Source organism: Bubalus bubalis, chromosome 8 (genome assembly GCF_019923935.1).
Source record: "Bubalus bubalis isolate 160015118507 breed Murrah chromosome 8, NDDB_SH_1, whole genome shotgun sequence".
Taxonomy (NCBI): domain Eukaryota; kingdom Metazoa; phylum Chordata; class Mammalia; order Artiodactyla; family Bovidae; genus Bubalus; species Bubalus bubalis.
Genome location: NC_059164.1, coordinates 63,980,911 through 64,005,392, shown reverse-complemented (window position 1 = coordinate 64,005,392; position 24,482 = coordinate 63,980,911). Strand labels below are relative to the sequence as shown.

Genomic DNA, 24,482 nt, shown 5'->3' with positions numbered 1-24,482 from the left:
GTGGTAGGTGAGAAAAAGCTTCAGTGGGGATGGACACAGAGGTGATCAACTGTACAAAGTTCTCTCTGTGAGGCTGGTGGATCTCAAAGCCCACTTAAAAGTTCTGTGTTACAGAATGTTGTGCTTGAATGCATAGAACCACAGTCTTGGCAGTTACACATAGCATCCCCAGAGGATGTTCCGCCCTTTCCCCTCTGAGGGCACTGTAGCATCTTGGTTGAGATCAGACCTTAAAGACAGCAAGAACCAGGTTCAAATCTCAGCCCTTCAGCAGGTTCATGGGGTTGTTGAGGAATAAGTGAGCAGATGCTTGCAAAGCATGTCTTATACCTGGCATATTAAATGGTCAATAACTATTAGCTATTCGTACTGTCATTATTGTTACTATTATTCCCATCAGCTTGTAATGAAGTCTCTTTAAAGATTTGCCTTTTAAAATATAAATGTGTAATCATGCAACTAGACCGTAAGATCAGACATAAGGTCTTCACAGAAGGAAGGAGTAAGGGAGAGGACAATGGGAAGGTCTAAAAGCAAAAGTGGTGAGAGCAGCATCAGGAACTTGCTACTTACTGGCTCAGCTGTGAGCTCGGTCCCCCAGAAAAACAAGTCCCAGGAAGCACAGTGGCTGGAGGTCTACTCCACCACTCCTATTTACGTTGCTCATTTAGCCAGGGGCAAATCTTTTGGGCATGGGGCTTCTCAATCTATCAGAGGGAGGTTACATCTGCCCTGTCTCTCTTACCTGGGTCATTGTGGCATTCAAGGAGGAAATGGCCATAAAAGTTTATTTTCCAATGTATCCCAATGTTTTTCATGTTTGTGTCAACTTTTATAGATTTCAAAGACCCTCAAAAGAGTTTTAGAAGACTCTTTACTGGAGGGTACTGGAGGAAAAGAAGTGGTAAGAGAGGAAAATGCACCTCCCAGGAGCATCTCCAGGAAGGGCAATGCTTCCCAATTGTCCCTGGGTCCACACCAACATTCCCATTACAGTCACTGCACCAGGAAGCCAAGCCACTGATTTGCTAATAGAACTGTAAGTTGCACATGCTTAAAAAAAAAAAAAAGGCACAGATGTGTCAAATTCAGAATCCCTACAACCTATGACACTTTGTTCAAATGAAAACATACATGACAATGTGACATGTTAAATGAAGTAAGGCATGTATGGCACTAAACCCACAGTATGATCTTGACCAGATATGTACAAAGAAAACACACCAGAGTGATAACCATGAGCCCAGGGTATTAGGTTAGTGAATCACTACTTTTATTTTTACTTGCATTAATTTTCTATATTTTCTATTTAAATGAGCATTTCTATTTTCAATGAGCATTAAATGAGGTTGCAATTAGAAAAAAATGTATAAAATATTCATACCTACATACACATAGTCACATATACAGATATACATATCTATAGGATGAACACACAGAAATATTTACATGTTTGAATTATAACATATAGGTAGGAAAGAAGGTCAACTAACAGTTGACCTAATGAGTTAGGGCTTGGGGTTTAGAGTAAACTACCTGTGTTCTGATCTTGGCTGTGCCACTCAGCTCTACAGTGTTGGACCATGTATTTGACCCCTCTGAGCTTCAGTTTCTTCATCTGTAAAATGGGAATAATCAGAGCACCTCTCTCAAGACTTTACAGTGAGAAATAAAGATCACCCACCTGAATTTCAGCTCCCCAAAGGCAGATTTTTTATATGCCTTTCCACTGTATCCCTGGAGAAGGCAATGGCACCCCACTCCAGTACTCCTGCCTGGAAAATCCCATGGATGGAGGAGCCTGGTAGGCTGTAGTCCACGGGGTCGCTAAGAGTCAGACACAACTGAGCAACTTCACTTTGACTTTTCACTTTCATGCATTGGAGAGGGAAATGGCAACCCACTCCAGTGTTCTTGCCTGGAGAATCCCAGGGATGGGGGAGCCTGGTGGGCTGATGTCTATGGGGTTGCAGAGTCGGACACGACTGAGGCAACTTAGCGGCAGCAGCAGCAGCCACTGTATCCCATCGCTTAAAACAATGTTTTGCACTCCCTCCAAAAACTGTGATGGATGTGCACTGACCATCCTAGACACCCCTCTCCAGCAGTGACAGCTCACACTCACCAGGCAGTAACAAGGGCAGAGGTTTCATCTACAGGCACAGAGCACAGTGACCCGTGGGTGTGACCTGTGCCCTGGAACCTCGTTAGAACTGCTGTCTGACAAACCGAGCTATGAAGTGTTTGGCAAGACTGGAAAATAACCCACTGAAAGTGTGCAAGGACCGAAGGTAAGGGGACAATCAGACCAGATGGATGCCCCTGGTTCTCACCCAGAAACTCAACTAGTTCTATCAACAAAGGGCATCTTCAGAGGCCAGAAGAAGACAACCTTTGCTATTGGCTTCCACAGAACTCTCCCAGCATCTGCCAAGGACCACATACCAACACCACTGAGAACCCTGAGAGCATCAAAATGGACAAAAATAAGAAAAGCTTCCATTTTCAGCAACTACTAGTAACAAACACTTAACATATATCACTGCTGCTGCTGCTGCCAGGCAGAAGGCAAGAACACTGGAGTGGGTTGCCATTTCCTTCTCCAACGCATGAAAGTGAAAAGTGAAAGTGAAGTCGCTCAGTCGTGTCCGACCCTCAGCGACCCCATGGACTGCAGCCCTCCAGGCTCCTCCGTCCATGGGATTTTCCAGGCAAGAGTACTGGAGTGGGGTGCCACTGCCTTCTCCGACATGTATCACTAATCCTCATAATAACCCTGCTAAGATCCACTCTCTGAAAGAATCTGAATTCTAAAAAAGGAAATTAAGACATGTTACCAAAAGTGTTACTCTGTTATAACAACGAAGACTGAGACATGGCTCAGGAAGCTTCAGCAAAGAGGTAGTTTTGATGGACTGGGGCAGGGGTGGTGGCGGCGGGAGGTGGGGAGGGTAGGGGTGGACAGAATTCAACAATGAGAAATATGTAAGAACGTGGGGCAAGCAGGTGAGGAGGGTAGGCCTGGTGGCCTCAAACCAGCTCACCTCAGCCAGATTCGAAAGCAGATAGCAGGTTCTAAATCTAAAAAGTGCTCAAAACAAAGCTAATCAAGAAAAGTAATTAAAAAAAAAGAAAAAAGAGGACACCAGAGAGAAGGGGGCTCACCTCTTACATCACTCTGTGGAAAGGTGATAGGGCTCTGGAATGTGATAAACCTGGTTCAAAACCCAACTTCTTCCTCACTAACTGAGACTCAGACAAGCTCAACACTAAAGCAAGCTTTAGCCTCCACATCTCTAAAATGGGAGGAATGAGCTCAGAGAATATAGTGTATTGAATTACCCAGCACAGTGCATGCCATGTAAGGGCCATTCTAAAAGGTTTAGGACCCTTTGCCCCTCATTTTCAGTTTCTTGAGCCTAGGGGTCCTGTCATAGGGCTCACTGTATCCATCCCAAGGGTGTGCACATCAACCAGCACATGTTGGCACGCAACAAATGTCTGCTGGCAAAATAAATAAATCATTTGTAGCTGTCACCCACAACTACCAAAATATGGGTTGTGCCTTTGGTAGACCCAAAAAAGAGAGACCAAAAGTCTGATTTTCAGTCCAACTCACCTCCCTGACACTCACTCCCCACCGTCATCAATGCATTCCTGAACTCACACATTCTGAAGTTCTCCCTTCCCATTTTGTCCCATTTAGACAGACAGCTCCCTCATCAAAAGAGACCCAACCCCAACAGTGTCCTCTTACACTGGAGCTGAAAGGTCACTGCTTAAACACAAGAGAAAATACAGATCTATGGAAATTGCTCTACTCAAGATCCTACTCACCGATCATCTTGACTCAGCAAGATGGTGAGGCCCGAGTCCTATGCTTTCAGCTGAGACATCTCTTCCTCCTGAAAACCTTCTAGGGCCTCCCACACTGGATCATCCCTTTTGTGTGTTCCATGGTGACTGAGCTCACCTGTTACGCTGATGGCAAGATCGATGGCTTGTCCAGTATCTGCTGATGGTTCTCTCTCGCCTAACATGGTGCTTAACAAATGACAAGTGCTCAATACACTGATGCTGTGTGAATGAGTGGGTTTATCAAGACACGAACCAAAATGTTTTCTTTCTACTCATTTTTCTTCTGTTCAGTGATAATTCACTATAAGCAGTGAGGACATCTACCACAGACATGGTTTACTACACACGGGAGAAATGCAATGAGAGAAGGCCTGGGAGGTGGACAGTGGTGGGATGCTCACAATTGTTGAGCACCTCCTCTGTTCCTTGTCTGTGACCTAAATTAACTCACTTTGACCTCCAACAGACCTTAGGAGGTTAACGTCACTTTATAGTTGATGGAAGGGATGCCCAATGGCTCAGCAGGTAAAGAATCTGCCTATAGTGCAGGAGATACAGGAGATGCAGGTTCAATCCCTGGGTCAGGAAGATCCCCTAGAGAAGGAAATAGTAACTGACTCCAGTATTCATGCCTGGGAAATCCCAGGGACAGATGAGCCTGGAGAGCTGCAGTCCAAAGAGTCAGACACGACAGAGCGACTAAGCATACACACATACTTGATGGAAATGAGGCTCAGAGAGTTTAAGTAACTTGACTAAGGATACAGAATCCTGCACCAATTGAGACAGAAAGCAAACTCTGAAGCCCTCCAAGAAAACTGAGGAAATTAGTCAAAGAAGTCAAAAAATGCCTGGAGGAAACTCAGACACTAGACAAACAAAGCCGACAATAGAAATGTACTGGGCTCTTCCATCCAAATGCAGGAAATGAGCTGGATTAAAAACTGGTTTATTCTTGGCCTTTTGTTTTTAAGAACTTCAACAGAATTTGCCCCGAAAGACAAAGGAAAGGTTTTTAAATGTTTTGTTTTAGTTTCTCAAACTTAAATTTATAATTTTTTGAAAATTAATACATCAGAAGTCCCAAGATTCAGGTAGCTAGACTAAGCTGATTCAGACCACAGAGAATGACCGAGCTGCTGTGCTCTGGAATCTGGGCAGAGTAGGGGATGGAGAGAGCACAGCCCCACACCGAGGCAGAAGGCAGGACGTCTTCATGAGGCCAGACTGAGGAAACTGCATCCATGAAAGTCCGGACCGCTTTGCAAGCTCTGTTCCCTGGAATGCATTCTACCTAACTCACATACACACATACATGGCATTGGTCGTTTGTTTATTCATTTGTTTAAGGAGAGGCATTATGGCATAGTGCTTGAGATCACTTACCTAAGCTAAATCCCTTCTCCGACTTACTGTGTCCAATAAGCTATGTGACCTTTGGCAACTTACATCACTTTCGCAACCACCAGTCTCCTTATCTGTTAGATTTGGGTAACAGTAATGTGCACTTCACAGGCTGATGTGAGAGATGAATGTAGTAGTGGGTGTAAAACATTCAGCACAGTGTCAGGCATCCAGTAAATGTTCAAGCGCAAGTCAGCTGCTGTATTTATAAGAACAGTATCACAAAACTAATAATGATATAATTTCATAGGCTTCCAAATCTTGTTTGGAAAAAGAAAAGTCTTTCATTGATTAGAAAATTTAAAATAAAAAAAAAGTTTAAGATTGTTTTCTAAAGTAGAAAAACTGAATACTCCCAATTCTCCACGTTTTAGAACACCTGGGCCACAAAGAAATCAAGTGTTAATCTCAGTCCTACTAAGGGGAGAAGGAACTAAATCCTTGCCCAGCTCTCTGTGTTCGCCCATGCCTACGGGAGCCTGCAGGCTGTTCATTCTGACACCCATCCAGCAGTGGTCCCTGTTAGCCTAGCAGATCCACACACTTTCCTCTAATGTCAAAGCTGGCTCATTCATTGCTCAGAAAGAAAGGGAAAAGGAAAAAAAAAAAAAAGGGAAGAAAAGCTAAGTATTTAGGAACTAGACACTATGATAATCCTTAGATACATCTAAAATTATCTTTTAAGAAAAAACCCTTTTTATTGATAATTCCCTAAAGGCTAAAGCCCAGTGAGTTGCTTACACAGACTCCCTAAGCATCCTCTAGAAGTTACAACTAAGCACAGAGACATGATGCTATAACTAGAATCAATGGTGGACCATATCCGTTCACCTGCTAGGCAAATTAAAAGACTCCTGGTCTTCACTGAAAAATCAATATTTGTTTAAGTCTGGAATGTTGCTATGGAACTGTGGATTGCCTGAGAAGTATCAAATAGTGTGTACATGTTATGTGTACAGGCAGGTGTACAGAACAGGGGAAGTGATGAGCTCCCCTGGAAGCCTTCAGTCCCTTTACGTCCAGCTGAGCACATTCTGACAAGTGGCTACCGAGGCAGGAGCAATATCGAAAACCAAAAAGCACTGACCCCCAATATTTTCAAAGGTTCCTTAAAGCTGTCCATGACTGTGTCATCTAGATCCTTAACTTCTAGAATACTTTAAAAGGTTCCTTAGAGCTGTCCGTGACTGTGTCATCTAGACCCCTAACTTCTAGACCTTGAACTTCATTTCACCTCTCTTGGCCCCAGTCAGAGAGAGAAGGGATGAAACCAGGCCAACTTAAGGAGTGGTTCCAGCCACAGTAAACACAGTAAAGTAGAGCCAAGAGCCCAGTAGACTCAGCAAGGAAATAACAAGAAACAACGAGTGGGGAGAGCAAGGATGCTTTTAAAGAGCTTTGTTTTCTTTTTGGTAGCTAGGAGTTTCCAAAGTACTGGACACACCCACAACCACATGTAAGTTTCACATACTTCAAAGTCAAACAGAGGACCTGGGAATCCTTCCTAATAGCCTGGGTGAGTGAGAGCCAATTAAGCATTGAGGTTAAATCATGAAGTGCCTGGCAGTCTCACTTTTTTAAAGTGAGTATCTCTGAGTAAGAGCCATATGGTTACTGCAATAATGAGGTTTATAAATAGGCTTAATATTCAAACAATCTGGCTTAGGAAAACCAAAACTTGTGCTTAGGCTCCAGGTTGACAGCAAGATACCTCCCAGTTGAACACAAGAAGGTTTTCTGGTCTGGGAAATTGAATATGCAACAACTCCACATGCATGGTGAGAATTCCAGTTCTGCCTGAAATCATCTCCGGGGTTTCTGGGCAATAATGACTCACACTGCTCCAGATCCCATCAGATTCCATCTCCATCCTTCCTTACTGAGATCACTACTGCTACTGATACACAAACAGCTTTGGAGATTTTGGTTCTCAGGCCTCAGTTCCCTCAAGGGAGAGGAGATTGGGGGACAGACTCAGAAACAAAAAGCGCACAGCAAGACTCAGAGAATTAAATACACGTTCTCACAAGTTCAGGTCACGTGTGGCTCATTCGTGGGAAAGTGGACTGGGATAAAATGCCACAAATACCCATGAAAGAAGCAAGGACCTGCGTGATCATCTGATCCTCTGGTTTTGTTTTTTAGTGGCATATGGGGTACAGACTTAGCAGAACTGGATATCCCCAGAAAATTCCACTGAATGTCTTAAACCATTTGTACAGACTACATTAGATGTTGCTGAAAATGGAAGGCCCTTGTACATTTCTTCTCATTTCTACCAGTGATTTCATATTACATGATACCCATGTTAAAACCTAGATTTGCAAAGCTATATATACTAATTGCTTAACGGATTTTCCCATTTTTTATTTTTTAATGTAATTTTATTTTGATCTTCCTTGTTGCTTTATTACTTTGTAAAATTTTATTTATTTATGACCATACCACTCAGCACATGGGACCTTAGTTCCCCAACCAGGGATTGAACTCCCACCCCCTGCAGTGGAAGCACAGAATCCTAACCAGTGGACCACCAGGGAAGTCCTCCCATATTTTTAACAAGTAAATACCAATGAGGGGGGAAAAAAAAAAAATATATATATATATATATATGTGTGTGTGTGTGTGTGTGTGTATGTATATATATATACATATAGCAATCTCCTGGCACATTCAAGCAGACTATTTGAGGGGAGAAGGAGAAAAAGATATTAGAGAAAGTGAGTCGTTCTTCTCTTACTCGCTCAAATATTTCTTAACTGATAGGCTATAGAATGAAAAACCATGTGGGCAATGATTCTATTTTCCTGCTCTGTCAAAGATCCAAGGCAGAACAAAAAATAATGAAATGACATAAACTCACTTTCACCTGGAATAACCCAACAATTAGGAAAGATTTGTTTCTGCTTCAATTTTCTAAAGAATTTTTCTGCCAGATTGTCTATTGGGGAAAATTGTCCTATAGATTCATACACTTTCATTTAGGGCTCTTAGAAAGTTAAGATCATGTTTGGGGACAGCAACTCCCAAAGTATAGAATTCCAGTATGTTTAAACTAGTGATGAGATCAAAGTCAAATGAAGGAAACCTTCGAGAGAGTGGTTTGGGGTTGAGGATGGTGAATCAGAAAACTGAGAGCATACTCATCTGAAACAGATCTGTGCATGAGATACTCAATGTTTAACTCATTTCTGGGAGCAAATGTGTTTCTATCTAGTGCTGACTTGGTTGTGGCAAAAAGAGAAATCTCTAAAGAGAAGATTTAGTTTAAACTACACGACCCCCAGTGGCTCAGTGGTCAAGAACTCACCTGCAATACAGGAAACAGGAGACATGGGTTTGATCCCTGGGAAGATCCCCTGGAGGAGGGCATGGCAACCCACTCCAGTATTCTTGCCAGGAAAATCCCATGGACAGAGGAGCCTGGCGGGCTGCAGTCCATGGGGTCGTAAAGAGTCAAACACGGCTGAAGCCACTGAGCATGCGCGCGTTGTGCACAGGAGCGTGCACACACGCACGAGCGCGCACACACACACACACACACACGACCCCACAGGAAGTCCCATTTTTACCAGCAACAACTCACAGTCACTCCACACAATCCCCAAGGCGCCCACATTCTCACAGGCCTGTGTCTTCATCGCTTCCCGTCCCCAGCCCCATCATTTGCCTGCAGACAGCTGTTCAGACACAAATATCCAAATCTCCTGGTCATGCCTGCTTCTCTCCTGGGCCTGGGTTAAAAATTCCAGCACTCAGATTACTGTCTAACAGGCCCCAAAATATGACCCCTCCCAAAAGAAAGCTGAAACCTTCCTCTGAAAAGCATTATTTGTGAGCAGATCAAGCACTGTTTCCCTCTAGCTTAACATCCACTGCTTACAGCTGTGCAGTGAGCCCATTAGTGGCACCAGTGAAAAAATACAGAAAGGCTGTTAGAAAAAGAAAACAGAAAGTAAATGCCACGCTTGTAGACGTCCAAACAGTATTTTTTTGCATAAGTGATCTATCCCTCCATTCACATATTTACTTACACTTACAGTGTTCTAAGTACAGTAAAACTGTGGGTGGGAATGGGAGAGATTTTTGTGGCCTCCTTCCTGGAAGCCTGTCTCCTGCTTAGATAAACATCAATGAGAAAAGCTGAAAACAAAAATATTTCTTAGTATCTGTGACAACACTGCCAGAAGGGAAATAAATCCAAAAGATTGAGACAAAATCTCACTCTTCAGATATATTCCTGAAACCAGAGGAGGGGTGGGTTTTTAATTGAATTATCCAGAGAGATGCTTGAATTTTCTACTCTATTTTTCCCATGTAGATTTAGCCAGAACAAAAATGTATCTTCTGCCAAATTTAACTTCAGAGGCCAGTCTAATGTTTTTTAAGCCTTTCCTATCTACTCCCGTAGCACTCCTTCCATCTTCCTCTCACCTTGCTATCATAACCTGCTCCTGGCAGAAAACAGCTGATGGTCATTTATAATTTCAGGTGAATGTTAAGTCAATACAACAGCTCCTTGAAAGCAGAAGTCCTTCTTGTTTCCTCCAAAATCTTCTCTCACAATAGAATCATCTAGAGAAGGCTCCTGTCTGGATATACGCTCCGTAAATTTCAGCAAATTAAATATGGCAAAAGTAAGGTCAATGTTCAAATTACAGGGGAAAAAAGCCCACTCACCTACCAGAAGCACTCCTAGAGACCACTCAGAGCTCCACAGTCAACCGAATGAATAGGTCGAGCATTCAAACTAAATTCTCCTCAGCTACAGTTACCTTCACTGAAACTATCCAGACTTCCAGAAACAACTGCTTTGAACAGTTCTTTCATTTTTTTAACCACGACTAACTTCAGTCAGTGGATTCATAGGCAGAATGGCAGTTCTAAACATTTATGAGGCGTGATTTACAATGTGCTGTGTGTGCTCAGTCGCTCAGTCGTGTCTAACAATTTGCAACCCCATGGCGTATAGCCCACCAGGCTCCTCAGTTCATGGAATTTTCCAGGCAAGAATACTAGAGTAGATCGCCATTTCCTACTCCAGGGTATCTTCCTGACCCAGGAATCGAACCTGTGTCTCCTGCATTGGCAGGCAGATTCTTTACCACTACACACCCTGGGAAGCCCTGATTTACAATAATTCACCCTTATATTTCACAAATCAGCTACAAAGGATGCTGTTTATGAAAATATTTGTAGTTTCTCATAGTAACAGACCAGGCTCCAAGTAACAACCTAGAATCTCTGCTGCTCTGCTCTGCTAAGTTGCTTCAGTCGTGTCCGACTCTATGCGACCCCATAGACAGCAGTCCACCAGGCTTCCCCATCCCTGGGATTCTCCAGGCAAGGACACTGGAATGGGTTGCCATTTCCTTCTTCAATGCATGAAAGTGAAAAGTGAAACTGAAGTCGCTCAGTCATGTCCAACTCTTCGTGATCCCATGGACTGCAGCCTACCAGGTTCCGCCATCCATGGGATTTTCCAGGCGAGAGAATAGTATAGTAAATATAAAATATTGGAGGGGGGGGTAATTTAAAGACTTGTAAGACCTCTTAGCATATTAAAAAGCAGAGACATTACTTTGCCAACAAAGGTCCACCTAATCAAGGCTATGGTTTTTCCAGTAGTCATGTATGGATGTGAGAGTTGGACTGTGAAGAAAGCTGAGCACCGAAGAATTGATGCTTTTGAACTGTGGTGTTGGAGAAGACTCTTGAGAGTCCCTTGGACTGCAAGGAGATCCAACCTGTCCATTCTAAAGGAGATCAGTCCTGGGTGTCCTTTGGAAGGAAAGATGCTAAAGCGGAAACTCCAGTACTTTGGCTACTTCATGCAAAGAGTTGACTCACTGGAAAAGACTCTGATGCTGGGAGGAATTGGGGGCAGGAGGAGAAAGGGATAAGAGAGGATGAGATGGCTGGATGGCATCACTGACTCGATGGACATGAGTTTGAGTGAACTCCAGGAGTTGGGAGGCCTGGCATGCTGTGATTCAAGGGGTTGCAAAGAGTTGGACACGACTGAGCAAATGAACTGAACTGAAGACCTCTTAGAGCCATCCTCAGACAAGACTCAGAGAAGTAGAGAAAAAAAGGGGGGGATATTAATCTGAATTTGAACTACTAAAACACATTGGGGAGTAGTTTTAATATTAGTAGACTAATATTCCACTGCTAGATTTATTCAGTGTCTCTAAAGTGTAGGAAAAGCCTTGGTTATTTAAGAATTTCGGGTGTTTGGAATCTGGATAAATAGTATCTAATGTTCTTTGGATGTCCAATAGTGACTTTCAGCCAAAATACATCCTCAAGTTGATTTTCATGCTTCTAGTGGCCTCAAGGGAAAGGAAAGCTATATTTTACTTGAACACTGAATACTGGGTCCCTGCAATAGGCCTTTGGAAGGGAGTGGAAAAGAATGGTGGGAGGACCACTTCTGGATGGCTTCCCAGGTGGCACTAATGGTAAAGAACCCACCTGCCAAGACAGGAGACATAAGAGACACAGGTTCGTCCCTAGATCAGGAAGATCTGCAGTAGGAAATGGCAACCCATTCCAGTATTCTTGCCTGGAAATTTTCATGGGTAGAGGAGCCTGACATGCTATAGACCATGGGGTCACAGAGAGTCGGATATGACTGAAACAAATTAGCAGGCAAAGAGCTGTCAGGAAAAGGGCCGTGAATGAGGCCGAGGTGATGTGAAGAGTAAGCACTACCGCAGAACTTTGGGTGCTCCAAGAGTCAGAGGCACAGTGTGTGTGCCGCAGGACACCCTGGGAGCAGCAGCGCAAGGCTGCACCCACTGGACATGCCGATACAACAGGATGGCCCTGCAGGGTGTAGGAGCTCCATCCACCCAGCCAAGCTCCACCAGACCCTTCCGCAGGGGGCAGGCTCCAAGCTCCTAGTCTCACTGCCTGGCTCACGCCCAGCAGTCCCCACAAGGTCCAAGACAAGAGCCTCATTCCATTTGGTTTCCTGAGTCGTGGTCTCTTTCTGCCTTTAAAATAGCGGAAACGACCCCACCTAGCCCCCCGGTTTCTGTCTTTGCTACAAACCCATGTTGTGATGGACATGACGCTACCAGTCAATACAAGGGATCTTAAGCAGAGCCATATAAATGTGCCTCACATTTAATCATTATTTTTCTTAGTCATCCCTCCAAAAGCTATGAGGTGGGTCGTGTGAGCACTTTCCCTCCATAAGAAGAAACAGGAACCAAGGAAAATGAACCAAAGAAACCTGAAGACAGAAAATGGAGCTAGAAATGAAGAAATCTCTCTGCTTAGGGCTACTTCTCAAAAGACAGAGGCTGTAGAGCCATCAAAATAATAAACACTTGGTTGCAAAATACTGAGTTGTAATTAGCTAGTGCTATGTTGAGTTGCTCAGTTGTGTCTGACTCTTTGCGACCCCATGGACTGTAGCCCACCAGACTCCTCTGTCCTTGGGGATTCTCCAGGCAGGAATACTGGCGTGGGTTGCCATGCCGTTCTCCAGGCAATCTTCCCTATCCAGGGATCGAACCTAGGTCTCCTGCACTGAAGGCGGATTCTTTACAGTCTGAGCCACCAGGGAAGCCCAATTAGCTAGTAAGTTAGCACAACCAAATTATGACAAGCAAGTGACGATGTACTAATATACTATATTAGTATTCAAGTATAGAAATTTTCATTCTAAATTTAAGAATCTACTTAACCCTTTTTGATATTCACCTCTTTCTCCCCTTCCATATACATTAAGAACATAATTCAGGGAGACAATCCATCTTTATTAGGAGAAAAAAGATTCAAAAACAGTCCCTCAAACACAAATGTCTTCCTTCTCTAAATCCTAGGACATTGTGTCAAAATTTATCCAGCAATTTTTTTTGTCCATACTTTGTCTTTTTTAAAACTTTTCACGTCTATAAAGAATAGTCTTGTCTCCTTAACTAGACTGTAAGTTTCCCAAAAGCAGGGCTTTTTTTCTAATATTTTCATATCTCTTCTGAAGCTCCTAATATCCAATATATAATAGCAATCCAATAAAAATATGCTGAACTTTCTGACATTTGCAATTAAATGGGAGAGTGGAAGGTCCAATTAATACCCTAAAATATGTAATATGTGGGAAATAAACAACAATTTTTACATTATTCTTTTGGATTTGCTTTATTAGTGAGATTCAGATGAAGCCCCTCTTCCCTGTTCATCTCTTTGCAAGGCTTTAACTCACAACTATGACTCTCAGACCTTAGGCTCCAGGCCAAAGGTCTCTCCATGTTTTTTAGGCTGTTATTACTAACAGCTGCTTGGACCTTCCAAAGGTGGTCCAAGATATGCTCCAGTTCACCACATCTAAACCCAAATTTATCATTCTGTGCATCCAAGCCCATGCTCCTCTCTGTGGTCTCTAACAAGGCAAAGACACCAAACTCACTAAGACATCTGAGGCAAAACAAACTTGGAAGACAACTTCTCTCTCTCTCTCTGCTCCTTTCTAGTATCAAACATGCCTCCTATTCTTTCCTCCTTGGTGGTACTATCATCACTGAAGAATCTTCTCCAACTCATCTCCAGGCCTCAAGTCTCTTCTCCAATCTGTCCTCCAGACTTCTTCCAGAATAGTCATCTTAAAATTCAAATCTCCTTTTGTTACTCTCTAGCTTAAAGTCTTTTAACACTGCCTTAGAACTTAAGGAATAAAATGTAAAGTCCTTGAAATTACATGCATCCCAAAAAAAGATTCCCTGAAAGATGAATGGAGAGTGCCCGGAATACATTTGTATGTGTGTATAATGTGTTCAAATGGCAAACCATTCAAGTATTCTTGCCTGGAGAATCCCATAGACAAAATAGCCTGGAGGGCTACGGTCTATAAGGTCGCAAAGAGTCAGACACGACTGAAACAACTTAGTGCACACAAGCTCACACACACACACAATGTATTCAAATACCTGCCTCCTTAACCTATGAGCATGTATAGTTTTGAATAAACCAAAAATAAATTTTTTAAAAATTCCATCATCACTGCCTGGCCCCTGCCTTCCTTTCCAACTTTATCTCTCCCTCCTCCCATCCCTCTGCACCTTGGCACACTGTTACCTCCACTTACTAGCTTTATCTATCCCTCAATATTGTACTTGATGAGCTGCCAGAGGATACCTCACAGTTACCTTTTAAAGAAAAATATCTAAGGTCTTACACAGGGAAGGTAACCCTGTTTCTTGGATAGCTGATGGACCAGGGACCAATGCGGGGGCCCACTGCCTCCAAGGTGAGCTGGGAGATTTCCGTCCAATAGCTCCATGTTGAATGACTGCAACTAGACTCAAACGCACTCTCTCCCTTGGGGTTACCAGTAAAAGGTGAGCACAGGGAAAGGCACTGAACTCAGGCTATATTCCTAGTAAGCAGGAGCAGCTTCTCCAGTGGTCCATAAAAACAGCTCAGAATTCTGAGCTGATTTATTCTGGACTGACTGGATGACTCCGTTTTCCTTATGTCACTGCAAAAGGCTAACATGAATTAAAGAAATCTGTGCGTGTTTCTTCCTCGTGACTCCAAGGACTCTGCTCACATTGTTGGCAGCTCACTGCTCACACCTTCTCTGGCCCTCCGAGGAGCAAGTGGCTCCCCGCACATCCCTTTCTAACTACAGTCAACACTTCCAGGTGTTCATCTCTTTAGCTATAGCCTTATAGCTTATCTACTTTGGCATACTCAGAGTTTATCAAAGTAACTGGCACATAATAGATACTCAGTAAATGTTAAGTGACTAAACTTCTGAACAGCTGCCTGACCATTGATGACCCTATTTTTAAAAAATGTCAGATGAGTAGAAAGAAAATACAGAATGCGAAGGCTTTATTAAATGAGACATATGAAACCAAAGATCTGGGCATCTTTGCCTATGGATCCCCCCCCCCCCCCACCCCCTGGCCTACTTTTGATGTATAGTTTGGAAAAGTCACTTAAGTTCTCTGTACTTCAGTGGGGTTTTAGTGAAGACTTTCAGAGACCCCAAACTCAAAGGAGTCTAAGCAGGAACAGAGCCTGATGGATTCATGTAGCTGGGACAGCAGACTGAACCAGATAAACAACTGTAGGAATGGGGAAATGTGGGAGCAGACCCAGGGATTTTCACTCCTTCTTCTCCCCTCTGCTTCTCTGTAAGTGTTGGCCTGTCATTGAAATGTCCTCTCCATGCAGTAAGAAATGAATCCAGCAGCAACCACCAGGAGAACCCAGAAAAAGGCAAAGCAGCACTCTCCCTTGGCCAATAGAGAATCTCAGTGGAGGACTCTACTGCTTGGGTTCTGTGCCACACTTGAGAATGACCACTGTTGGCAGAAAGGCAAAAATTCGATGATTGGCCAATCTGGCATCTTGAGCCCATGGGGACCCGGGAGCAGGGAGTAGGCAAAGGAGGGGACAGGGTCTACTGCCATAATGGCGGGGCGGGGAGGAAAGCATGCTGAATAGACAGAAACAATAATTCCAGTCTGTGACCCTAATAACCATACATTTGGGGAAACTTCAGTAACCATAACAGACCCCCAAAATACTATGCCTTCATGAAATTTGTATTTTAGTTGGAAGAAAGAAACAATAAACATAAGAAATCATACCTCCATTTATATTCATAACACTATTTTAGATAATGTGAAAAAAGCATCAATCATCTTCACAGAGTATTATGTAAGCATAACGTTTATTGTATTGACTACCTCATAGTTGGGCAAAACAAATACACAATGGCTTAATTACCATTGTGACAATAAATGCCAAGAAATAAGTGAAACCTGTTCTCTTGCCCTCAATTAAAAAAAAAGAGAGAGAGAGAGCACCCTCTTGTCATCATATAACAAGACAAACTCTTGGTTGGGGCCCAAGGTACAAGTTATGACTCAAACCCAGAGCACCGTGAGGCTCCCCCTCACCACCAGAGGAAGCAAGTGCACTCATCATATTTTCCCTGGCTGGAAGATTCCCTAACAAAACAGCCATTGGGAGGGGCCCTTAACAACTCCACCCACACTCCTACAGAGGAAAGAGCAAGACAACAGCACTTGGGGGACAGCTCAGGAAACAGAAACACTCACACAAAAAGGCTCTTCTCAGAAACACAAGACGACCGCACCCCCCTGACAGATGTAATTAAGAAGGCTCAGGTGTAGAGTGTGTGTTCCCTTCCGGCTTGGAGAGATGTGAGCATGTGTGGGAGAGGGCTATGGGGGAGGCTGAGGAACATCACCCCCTCCTGGAACCACAGATGGCCTCCACACAGTGGTGGGCAGCACCTCCCTCAAGGGAAGAGGGAGTTGTCATAATAAACACCTGGGCTTGCAGGGTTTTGTCATCTCAGTGGTGGTAGATAGTGCTTAAAATTCACTTTTCCAATATTTGATGTACTATTAGTATGCGGAGGATGTTACAAGGTTAGATTAAGAGTTCTTCCTAATTCTTTCCTAGAGAAATACGTCAAACAGTCCTAGCTTTCAAATATGTATTGGCAATTTACTGTAGACCACATAGTATTTGTAGGCACTGGAGATACTTCAGTAACCAAAACAGACCAAAAAAAAAAAAAAGAACTATGTCCTCAGGGAACATATATTTTAGTTGGAGGAAGTAAACATAACAAATAAACATATAGTGTCAAGATAGTGAGACATACTAAAGAAAAAAGTAGAGTGCGGAAAGGGGGATGTGTGGGGCTTATAATATATAGAGGATCATCCCCTATATTGTCTGCACTGTAGATTCTTGGCAATAATCCTCTTGCTGCTGGTAAAGACCACTCCAGACCAGTGCAGAAAAGAGGAGAGATAAGGGGAGGAAACGAGAGAACCTAGCTAAATGTAAGCCTTGGCCTTCCCAACTTTCCACCTCAGTTTAGATTCCTGTGTCCAACCTGGGCAATGATGTTAATTAAACCCACCACCCATCTAGTTCATGAACTATTGTGTTGATAGTATCATGTGACATATAAGCCTATAATCTTCATTTTCAATATTGAAAAGTTTACTTCTGAGTCTTCATGCTTCTTTCATCACATATTGAGTAAGTACCTACTAGGTACCAAACCTTGTTCTAAGCACTAGAGGTTACAGCAGTGAGAGAGGCACACACGGTCACCACCCTAAAGAACTTACATTTTAATTGAGGAGATGAAAAATTCAAAAATTGATTCAATAAGCAAGATACTTACAAGAAGGAGACAGATACCAGTGAACAGTCCAGGCAGGAGATGATCAAGTCCTGAACTTAGATGGCTCTCAAATGAGCTGAACCAAATTCCTGACTATCTCTGGTCACGTATAAAGCCCCTACTATACGGTGTCATGATAATAAATTGGTGTAAAAATCCAACTATGGCTATTGAGTCTTTCTAAAATGTGGAAGAGCAGCTTCTTTTCTCTTATTGTTAATGCACTGTGCAGACAAACAGATACACATCTTCCCATCTCCTGTTTCTATTTTGTTAACTGCAAAAGTGTTATTCCAAGTTGTGTAAAAAAGCATGTGCTTTGGTCTCCAGAATCTTTAGCAACTTATTATAGCACTACTCTTTTGTTTTGAAGTGGTAGTAAGAACCATAACAGTAGTAAAAAAATAATCTCATAACAATAGTAACATGTCCTTTTTCAAATTAGAACGTGAAGTTACAGACCTCCTGGGACTGCTGCTGAGCAGGATGTTTCAGCAGGAAGGGTAAAAAGAGAGGGACTCAAAAACACACGCTGGGAAAAGAATCAACCCACACCTTTTATGTTCAAAAGTACAGGGTGCTGGGTAAACACGACAGACATGAAAACAAAAATGCAGATACATCACACCCCAACAATCTGGGGAGAGAAGCCTAACTGATGAAACAGAGGAAGTTACGAGACAGTGTGTTCATTCTAAGCTCCAATGACTTGTTCATATAAATTTCCCACCTCAGCCTGGCTGATTTGCCCAAACCCTCTCCTCCAACCTGAGTAGCTCTGTTGAGTTGGTTGAAACTGTAAAGCAGCCTACGAGAAGCAGTTTCTGAGTATGTGCACATGAGTCCCTCCTACTGCGATGGCAAGGAGACCAGCTTGACAACACCTTCACACTATATATACCAGGGACCCAGACTTTGTGGATGCAACAAACTTTCTGTGTGCACCTCAGTATGATGAGATGGGATGTTCATTACGTAGGACGTGAACTTGTAAACACCTCTGTGAAAGAGGTGCTGCATTGCATGCATCTCAACTGTTGGAAGAGCCTGCCAGCCAAAAAGACAAGATTTCCACATAAGTTTACAGCCTCTGCTTACAGCAGCCAAACGATCCAAAACTCATGCTATGTGGCATGGTTTCCCATTTAGATCAATGGCAATGAAACTCACTTTGTTACTGATGGAAGGTCTCTTACAAAGTGCACTTTAAATAGGGATGCCTTAAAGAAACACCTATCTTACTGCTTTCCTTTAGAAACTCTGAATATCCTGGTTGGAATATAGTCTCCCCCAAGATGAAGATAACTCAGATCAGTGCCTTTCTGATTTGTTTTGGGGTATGTGTGTGTGTGTGTACGTGCACAGGCATACACGTGTGCTTTCAAAAACCTAACTACAGCAAAACAACTACGAAGGAGCTGGTTTTCCTATCACTGCCCTTGGTAGGAACAGAGTATCTGGAGAATATACTTGGAGAAAACCTATTTTTTTTTTAATCTGCACTAGATATTTGATGGCAAATATCTGGTGGTTATGGAAGGTATCTTTGGAACCTACCTGGTCAATTGAGAAGCAAGCCGTTACCATACAGCTGTCACTATAGCTTCCTGACTGGGATAACCAGCAGCTCATTGTTTAAGAAATCTTTTCACAGAAAAAAACATGTTCTTTCAGGTCACTTCTCCTCAGCACCCAAGAACAGGCAGAACCCAATGAAGTGAATGAAATTCAGAGATCTCTGTCCAGCTAGAACTCTGGCCACCATATTGAAAACAAATGACCTATTTCAGTGGTCAGATCTTGCTAGGAAACTCCAATATTGTTTCTGAACCCTACTGTCTCCAAAAACAGCCCTTCCTTCCAGTAACTCTTTTCCTGCTAGAAAGAATCCTAAGAAAATATCTGAAGTTGCAGTAGGCTAGGGAGAGGAAGAGGAAGATTTAACAGCCAGAAAGCATATTGAATTTGAACTGTTGGTAAGTTCCTGGACCACCTGCCAAGGTGTCTGCAAGCATTTTCCAGAGAAGAACTCTTCCTTTGATTAAAAATCTGTGATCTGAGTCCCCAAACTTTTCTTCCCTGATCAATTTAAAAAGAAAAAGAAATATCTCCATGAATATTGAGCTATACTGTAAGTGAAATCTAAGGACAGCTCCCCTTCCCCAAAGAAAGCATGACTTGGAAACAGCAAGGCATTCTACAGCACTCAGAAAGACACATCTCATTGTTGAAAGAAAGGCAGCAGTGACTGTAATTAACTAGGAAGCGGTTGTGGAACTTCTCCCGCTGTATTTAAAGGGCCATGCAGGAGTGAGGGTGAGCAGTCGTGACCGGGGGTGTGTAGTTAATATACTGATGAGAGAGGGAAATGGGGCAAGAGAAGTAAACAGGTTTACTTACAGCCCTCGGAGCCGAAGCCAGATTTTCTCGATCTGTTCGGGTTGCAGGTATTTCAGAGAGTTGCTCTCAAATTCTTCAATCTCCTTGGTGGGCGACTCCATAGCTGCAGGTTATCACACTGGGAGTGAGGCCCGAGTGAGTTTGGGCTGTCCCCTCCCGCCTCCTCGCCCAGTCCAGCCCTCCGGCTCCAGCCCGGCGCCGCGCGTCTGCCTCACTTTCTGCGTGCGCTCCCCTTTCTGCGCCCCCGAAGTCCTGGCTTAAAGCGGGCCCGGAGAGCCGCCGACCCTGGGCCCAGATGCCCCCCGGAGGCAGCTGCGGGAACCAGCCACGCTCCCGGGCTAGTGCCAAGGGTAGGAATTGTGCTTTTGCTCTAGGAGAAAGCACCTCGGACCTACTCGTATTCTTTTTTTTTTTTTTTGTCCTCAAACAAAGCCGCAGGAGCGAACCGTGTGGCAGCTGGATTGGAGGGGAAAGGGAGGACCGAGAAGGGAGGAGAGGCGGCGAGTAGGGAGAAAGTGAGAAGGGGAGAGCGGGGAGAGGGATGAGCCCAGAAGGAGCCAGCGTGGGGCCCGTCTGTCTGAGCCTGAGGCCGCACACCCTGGCTGCGCCAGCGCCCCCTGCCCTGGGGCGCCCCGGGGCTCCCCCTCCCGGTCCCTCTCTCCCTGCCCCGCTGCCCTCGCGCCCCTTCTCTGTTTTCTGTCACTTACCAGCAGCTCTGCTGACAAGCGAGAAAACTGACAACTGCGAAGAGTCGTCTGCGAGCGCGCAGGGGCCGGCGTCAGGTCTGGCACCCGCGGGCGCGAAGGGAGGGGTGCGCGGAGCACTGCCGTCTGCGGGGCACAAGCTCGCGGGGCTCCAGCCCCGCACCCGGAGACCCGCGCGCGCCAGGGCGGCCCGCCGCGGCGCAGGGCCCCCAGCCCCGCGTGCCGATGGCTTCCGGAGCCCGCACAAAATGAATAGCACGGCTCCACACTCGGAAATCCCAGGAAACCGAGGTCTGTGTCCTCCCCGGCGGCTGGTGGGGCAAACAGCCAAGGTGAGGTTCCGCGGAGTTCGTGCTTGGAGCTTTCATTCACAGCGCTCACTTCCACGCCCGCCAGAGAGCCGGTTCCATTTTGAAATATTAAAGCAGTTGACAGGGACTAAAGTAACCACACATCACACTTAGAAAGTCTCGATATATTCTTCCTCCCCGCCGCCAAAAAATGGTGTGAAAAAAGGAAAATATAAACAAAAGTAAGGCGGTAGTAGTTTCCACTGACAGACTCTCAAAGGGTCCCTGCAGGGCTGTGCTGGGCAGATGCTGACAGTGGAGAGCAGTTTCAGCTCACGAGGCTACAAATCAGTATCTGAGTCCCCCGAGGTCATTCACAATGTCAATAAAGTGAATTGCTCAAACAGAATGGGATCAGGTATGCAGTAAGGGGAGGAGGGAAAGAAGGGAAAGTCGCTCAGTCGTGTCTTTTCGACTCTTTTCGACCCTATGGACTATACAGTCCATGGAATTCTCCAGGCCAGAATACTGGAGAGGGTATTCTTTCCCTTCTGCAGGGGATCGTCCCAACCCAATGATCGAACCCAGGTGTCCTGCATTGCAGACGGATTCTTTACTAGCTGAGCCACAAGGGGAGGCAGGAGGTGGGATTCAAAAAGAGACCAAAGAGAAAAAGAAAGACTCTGACAATTTGATTTCAGCCCTGACGTCACAGACTGGTGGTCAAACTCCCTTCTAAATGTGGCCACCATCACTTCCCAGGGGCCATGTCAAACCTGGGACTCAGGGCTCCTGAGATTCAAGACACAGCTTGCCCCCATAATGGTATTTTCCTCCACTGGCAGTTAATGATTCTTCTAGTTACACTCCCAGTATTCTTTTTCTGTCCATCAGATATTTGCCTGCTTCTCAAAATTAAGATAAATGTAAAGGTGAGAACTAGCTTTTCTCCATTGCTCAAGTAAAATTCCATTCAAGTGGCCTTGATAAAGAAAAATTTAAGAGTGTTTAAATCCTAAATGCTCATCCATTGGGAAGTGGGCATTTATTTTCCAGAAATTAGAGTTAAGAGTGATGAGGATGGCATGGCTGGCCCCATTCATTCCAGTGGAAAAGGTATCTGCTTCAAGGTGAGATGACAGAACTTTTTGACTGAAAAGGACTCACACACTCACCTACAACAATCTTAAGTCACCTCATTAAACTTGGTCCTTAAGGAGTTTCTGGAAGCACTTACAGTTGCACTGAGTTAAAGGCAAAGGTAGCATTAAGCAGTCAACATATTAACATAAAATTCATTTACCTAAATGAAACCAATTTACTCACCCAATGTCACCAAGCTCAGAACAATGACCTGGTGGAATCGGACATTAAGAGGTTATTTTAATGACTTGTTTGGGGGATACAGAACAGTGTATGATACCCAAATGGAGTTCCCATCAGACTGTATACCTTGGGCAACCTGCTATCATAATATGGAAGCACAGTAATGATAATTGTTGTTGTTGTTGTTAAGTCGCTTCAGTCGTGTCCGACTCTGTGCGATCCCATAGACAGCAGCCCACCAGGCTCCCCAGTCCCTGGGATTCTCCAGGCAAGAACACCGGAGTGGGTTACCATTTCATTCTCCAATGCATGAAAGTGAAAATCGAAAGTGAAGTCGCTCAGTCGTGTCCAACTCTTCACGACCCCATGGATTGCAGCCTACCAGGCTCTTCCGTCCGTATATTAGTGAGCATATATTGAAACTTTCTACGGTCCCGACCCTGTTCTAAGGGCACTACACTCACATAATACCAACAACAATATTATAAAGAAAATGCTATTATTATCTCCATTTTATAGTAGAAAACTGAAGCACAAGGAGGTTATCTAAACCTACCAGGAAGAGAACTGAACTGGAAAAGGCCAGAGTTTGAGTTATGACTCATTATCTTATCCAATACAAAACTGTCCCCTTCACAGGATCCCATTTTCCACATCCTTAAAGAATTTATGCAAAAAGTTTTTTATGTCTGTTTCACCTTTATGATTCTATGAGGTCATCTGGAGAGAACTGGGGAGAAGAAATGCTGAAAAGAAAGATGCATATTGCTGAATACATACTTTAACTACATCATGGTTTCTCCAAGGACTGGCCTAGAAAGAAAGGATAGAAGGGAATTTAAAAGGATGATACTCAATTTCCTGCCATCCACCATATTTATGACTTTTTCTTTGTTACTGGGATGTTAATCAAGTCAGAGAAAAGCAAATTTTGGAAGAAAAAGGAAAGAAATAACCTTTCACTTTTAAGTAAGCTAATCAGAGAAGGAGGACCAAAAATAGTCTTTATAAGTTTGTGGAGCATGATTTTGTTTCATTTTAGAAAAGTTTTAAAAAAGTAAACATGTATGAGAAAGTTAATAAGGACATAACTTTATTTTAGAGCCAAAGTAGTTTTTGGAGCTGGGGAAACCTTAAAGATAATCTAATTTAGATTATCTTCAAATTCTTTAAGCAATAGAATATTTTATTTCAAATTAATACTTATAAGAGATTTTAATACATACCTCAGATTTAAAAAGTAAAGAAAGAGCTGCTCTTGTTGAATGGGGAAGTAGAGTAATTAGTTCTCAAAGTCAAAGCCCACCTCTGCCTTTTCCATATTCCATCTCTGAGTAACCAATGCTCCCACTTCACAGATGAGAAAACTGAGGTCAAAGTACCATAAAACACCTCAGGATTCCTTGCTTCTCATTGAAGGCTCTTTCTAAACCACATCAGAAAGAGTTCATCCTCTCTCTGCCTGCAAAATATTACTACTTTTGGATACACTATGTTATTATGTCACTCAGATTTTGTTGTCTCTTTATCTATCACAGACAGGGTATGCTTGCATGCTGTAGCAACACAACATTACAAGCTACAATTTCCACTGGCAACCTTGCTTTGGAGGTCAGTTTCCATGGCAACTTCCTATCCCAGCTTTTTGAGTAAGAGCTTTTAGGAAATCTTATATGGTAAAACATCATTAATTAAACATAGATGTGCATATATACATAAATATACATAACATATATATACATACATACAATTGCCAACTTAATAATTCACCAAATCAACCTACCTAAGGAGGTAAAAGTCTTATACTCAAAAAGACACTGATGAAGAAACTAAATATGACACAAACAGATGGAAACATATACTGTGTTCTTGGTTTGGAAGAATCAGTATTATTAAAATGACTATACTACCCAAGGCAATCTACAGACTCAATTCCATCCGTATAAAAATATCAATGGTATTTTTCACAGAACTAGAACAAATAAATTTAAAATTTGTATGGAAACACAAAAGTCCCTGAATAGCCAAAACAGTCTTGAGAAAGAACAGAGCTGGAGGAATCAGGCTCCCTGACTTCACACAATCTGACGGTTATCAAAAGCCACAGTAATCAAAAAAGTATGGCGCTGGCACAAAAATAGACACAGAGGTCAATGAACAGGATGAAAAGCCCAAAAATAAACCCATGTGCCTATGGTCAACTATATAAAGGAGATAAGAATATACAATGGAGAAAAGACAGTCTCTTCAATAAGTAGTGCTGAGAAAACAGGACAGTTACATGTAAAAGAATGAAATTAGAAC

The 24,482-nt window shown here is 43.4% G+C and overlaps 1 protein-coding gene across 7 annotated transcripts in view; it reads right to left on the bottom strand.

The window, feature by feature from the left end:
- PDE1C (phosphodiesterase 1C) overlaps nt 1–24,482 on the bottom strand; it is a 539,497-nt gene that overhangs the window by 315,616 nt on the left and 199,399 nt on the right. The window contains exons 1-2 of one of the 7 annotated variants that reach the window (XM_044946686.2): nt 20,566–21,390; nt 19,859–19,976 (exon numbers count right to left, since the gene is read on the bottom strand). The exons of 4 other annotated variants lie outside the window; for them this stretch is intronic. In XM_044946686.2, coding sequence (XP_044802621.1) covers nt 19,859–19,959 — 101 coding nt within the window. In that variant the 5' untranslated portion in view covers nt 19,960–19,976; nt 20,566–21,390. Of the gene's footprint in view, nt 1–19,858; nt 20,539–20,565; nt 21,391–24,482 lie in introns of those variants that run through there. 2 more of the 7 variants (XM_025291216.3, XM_025291217.3) reach the window with 2 other exon arrangements.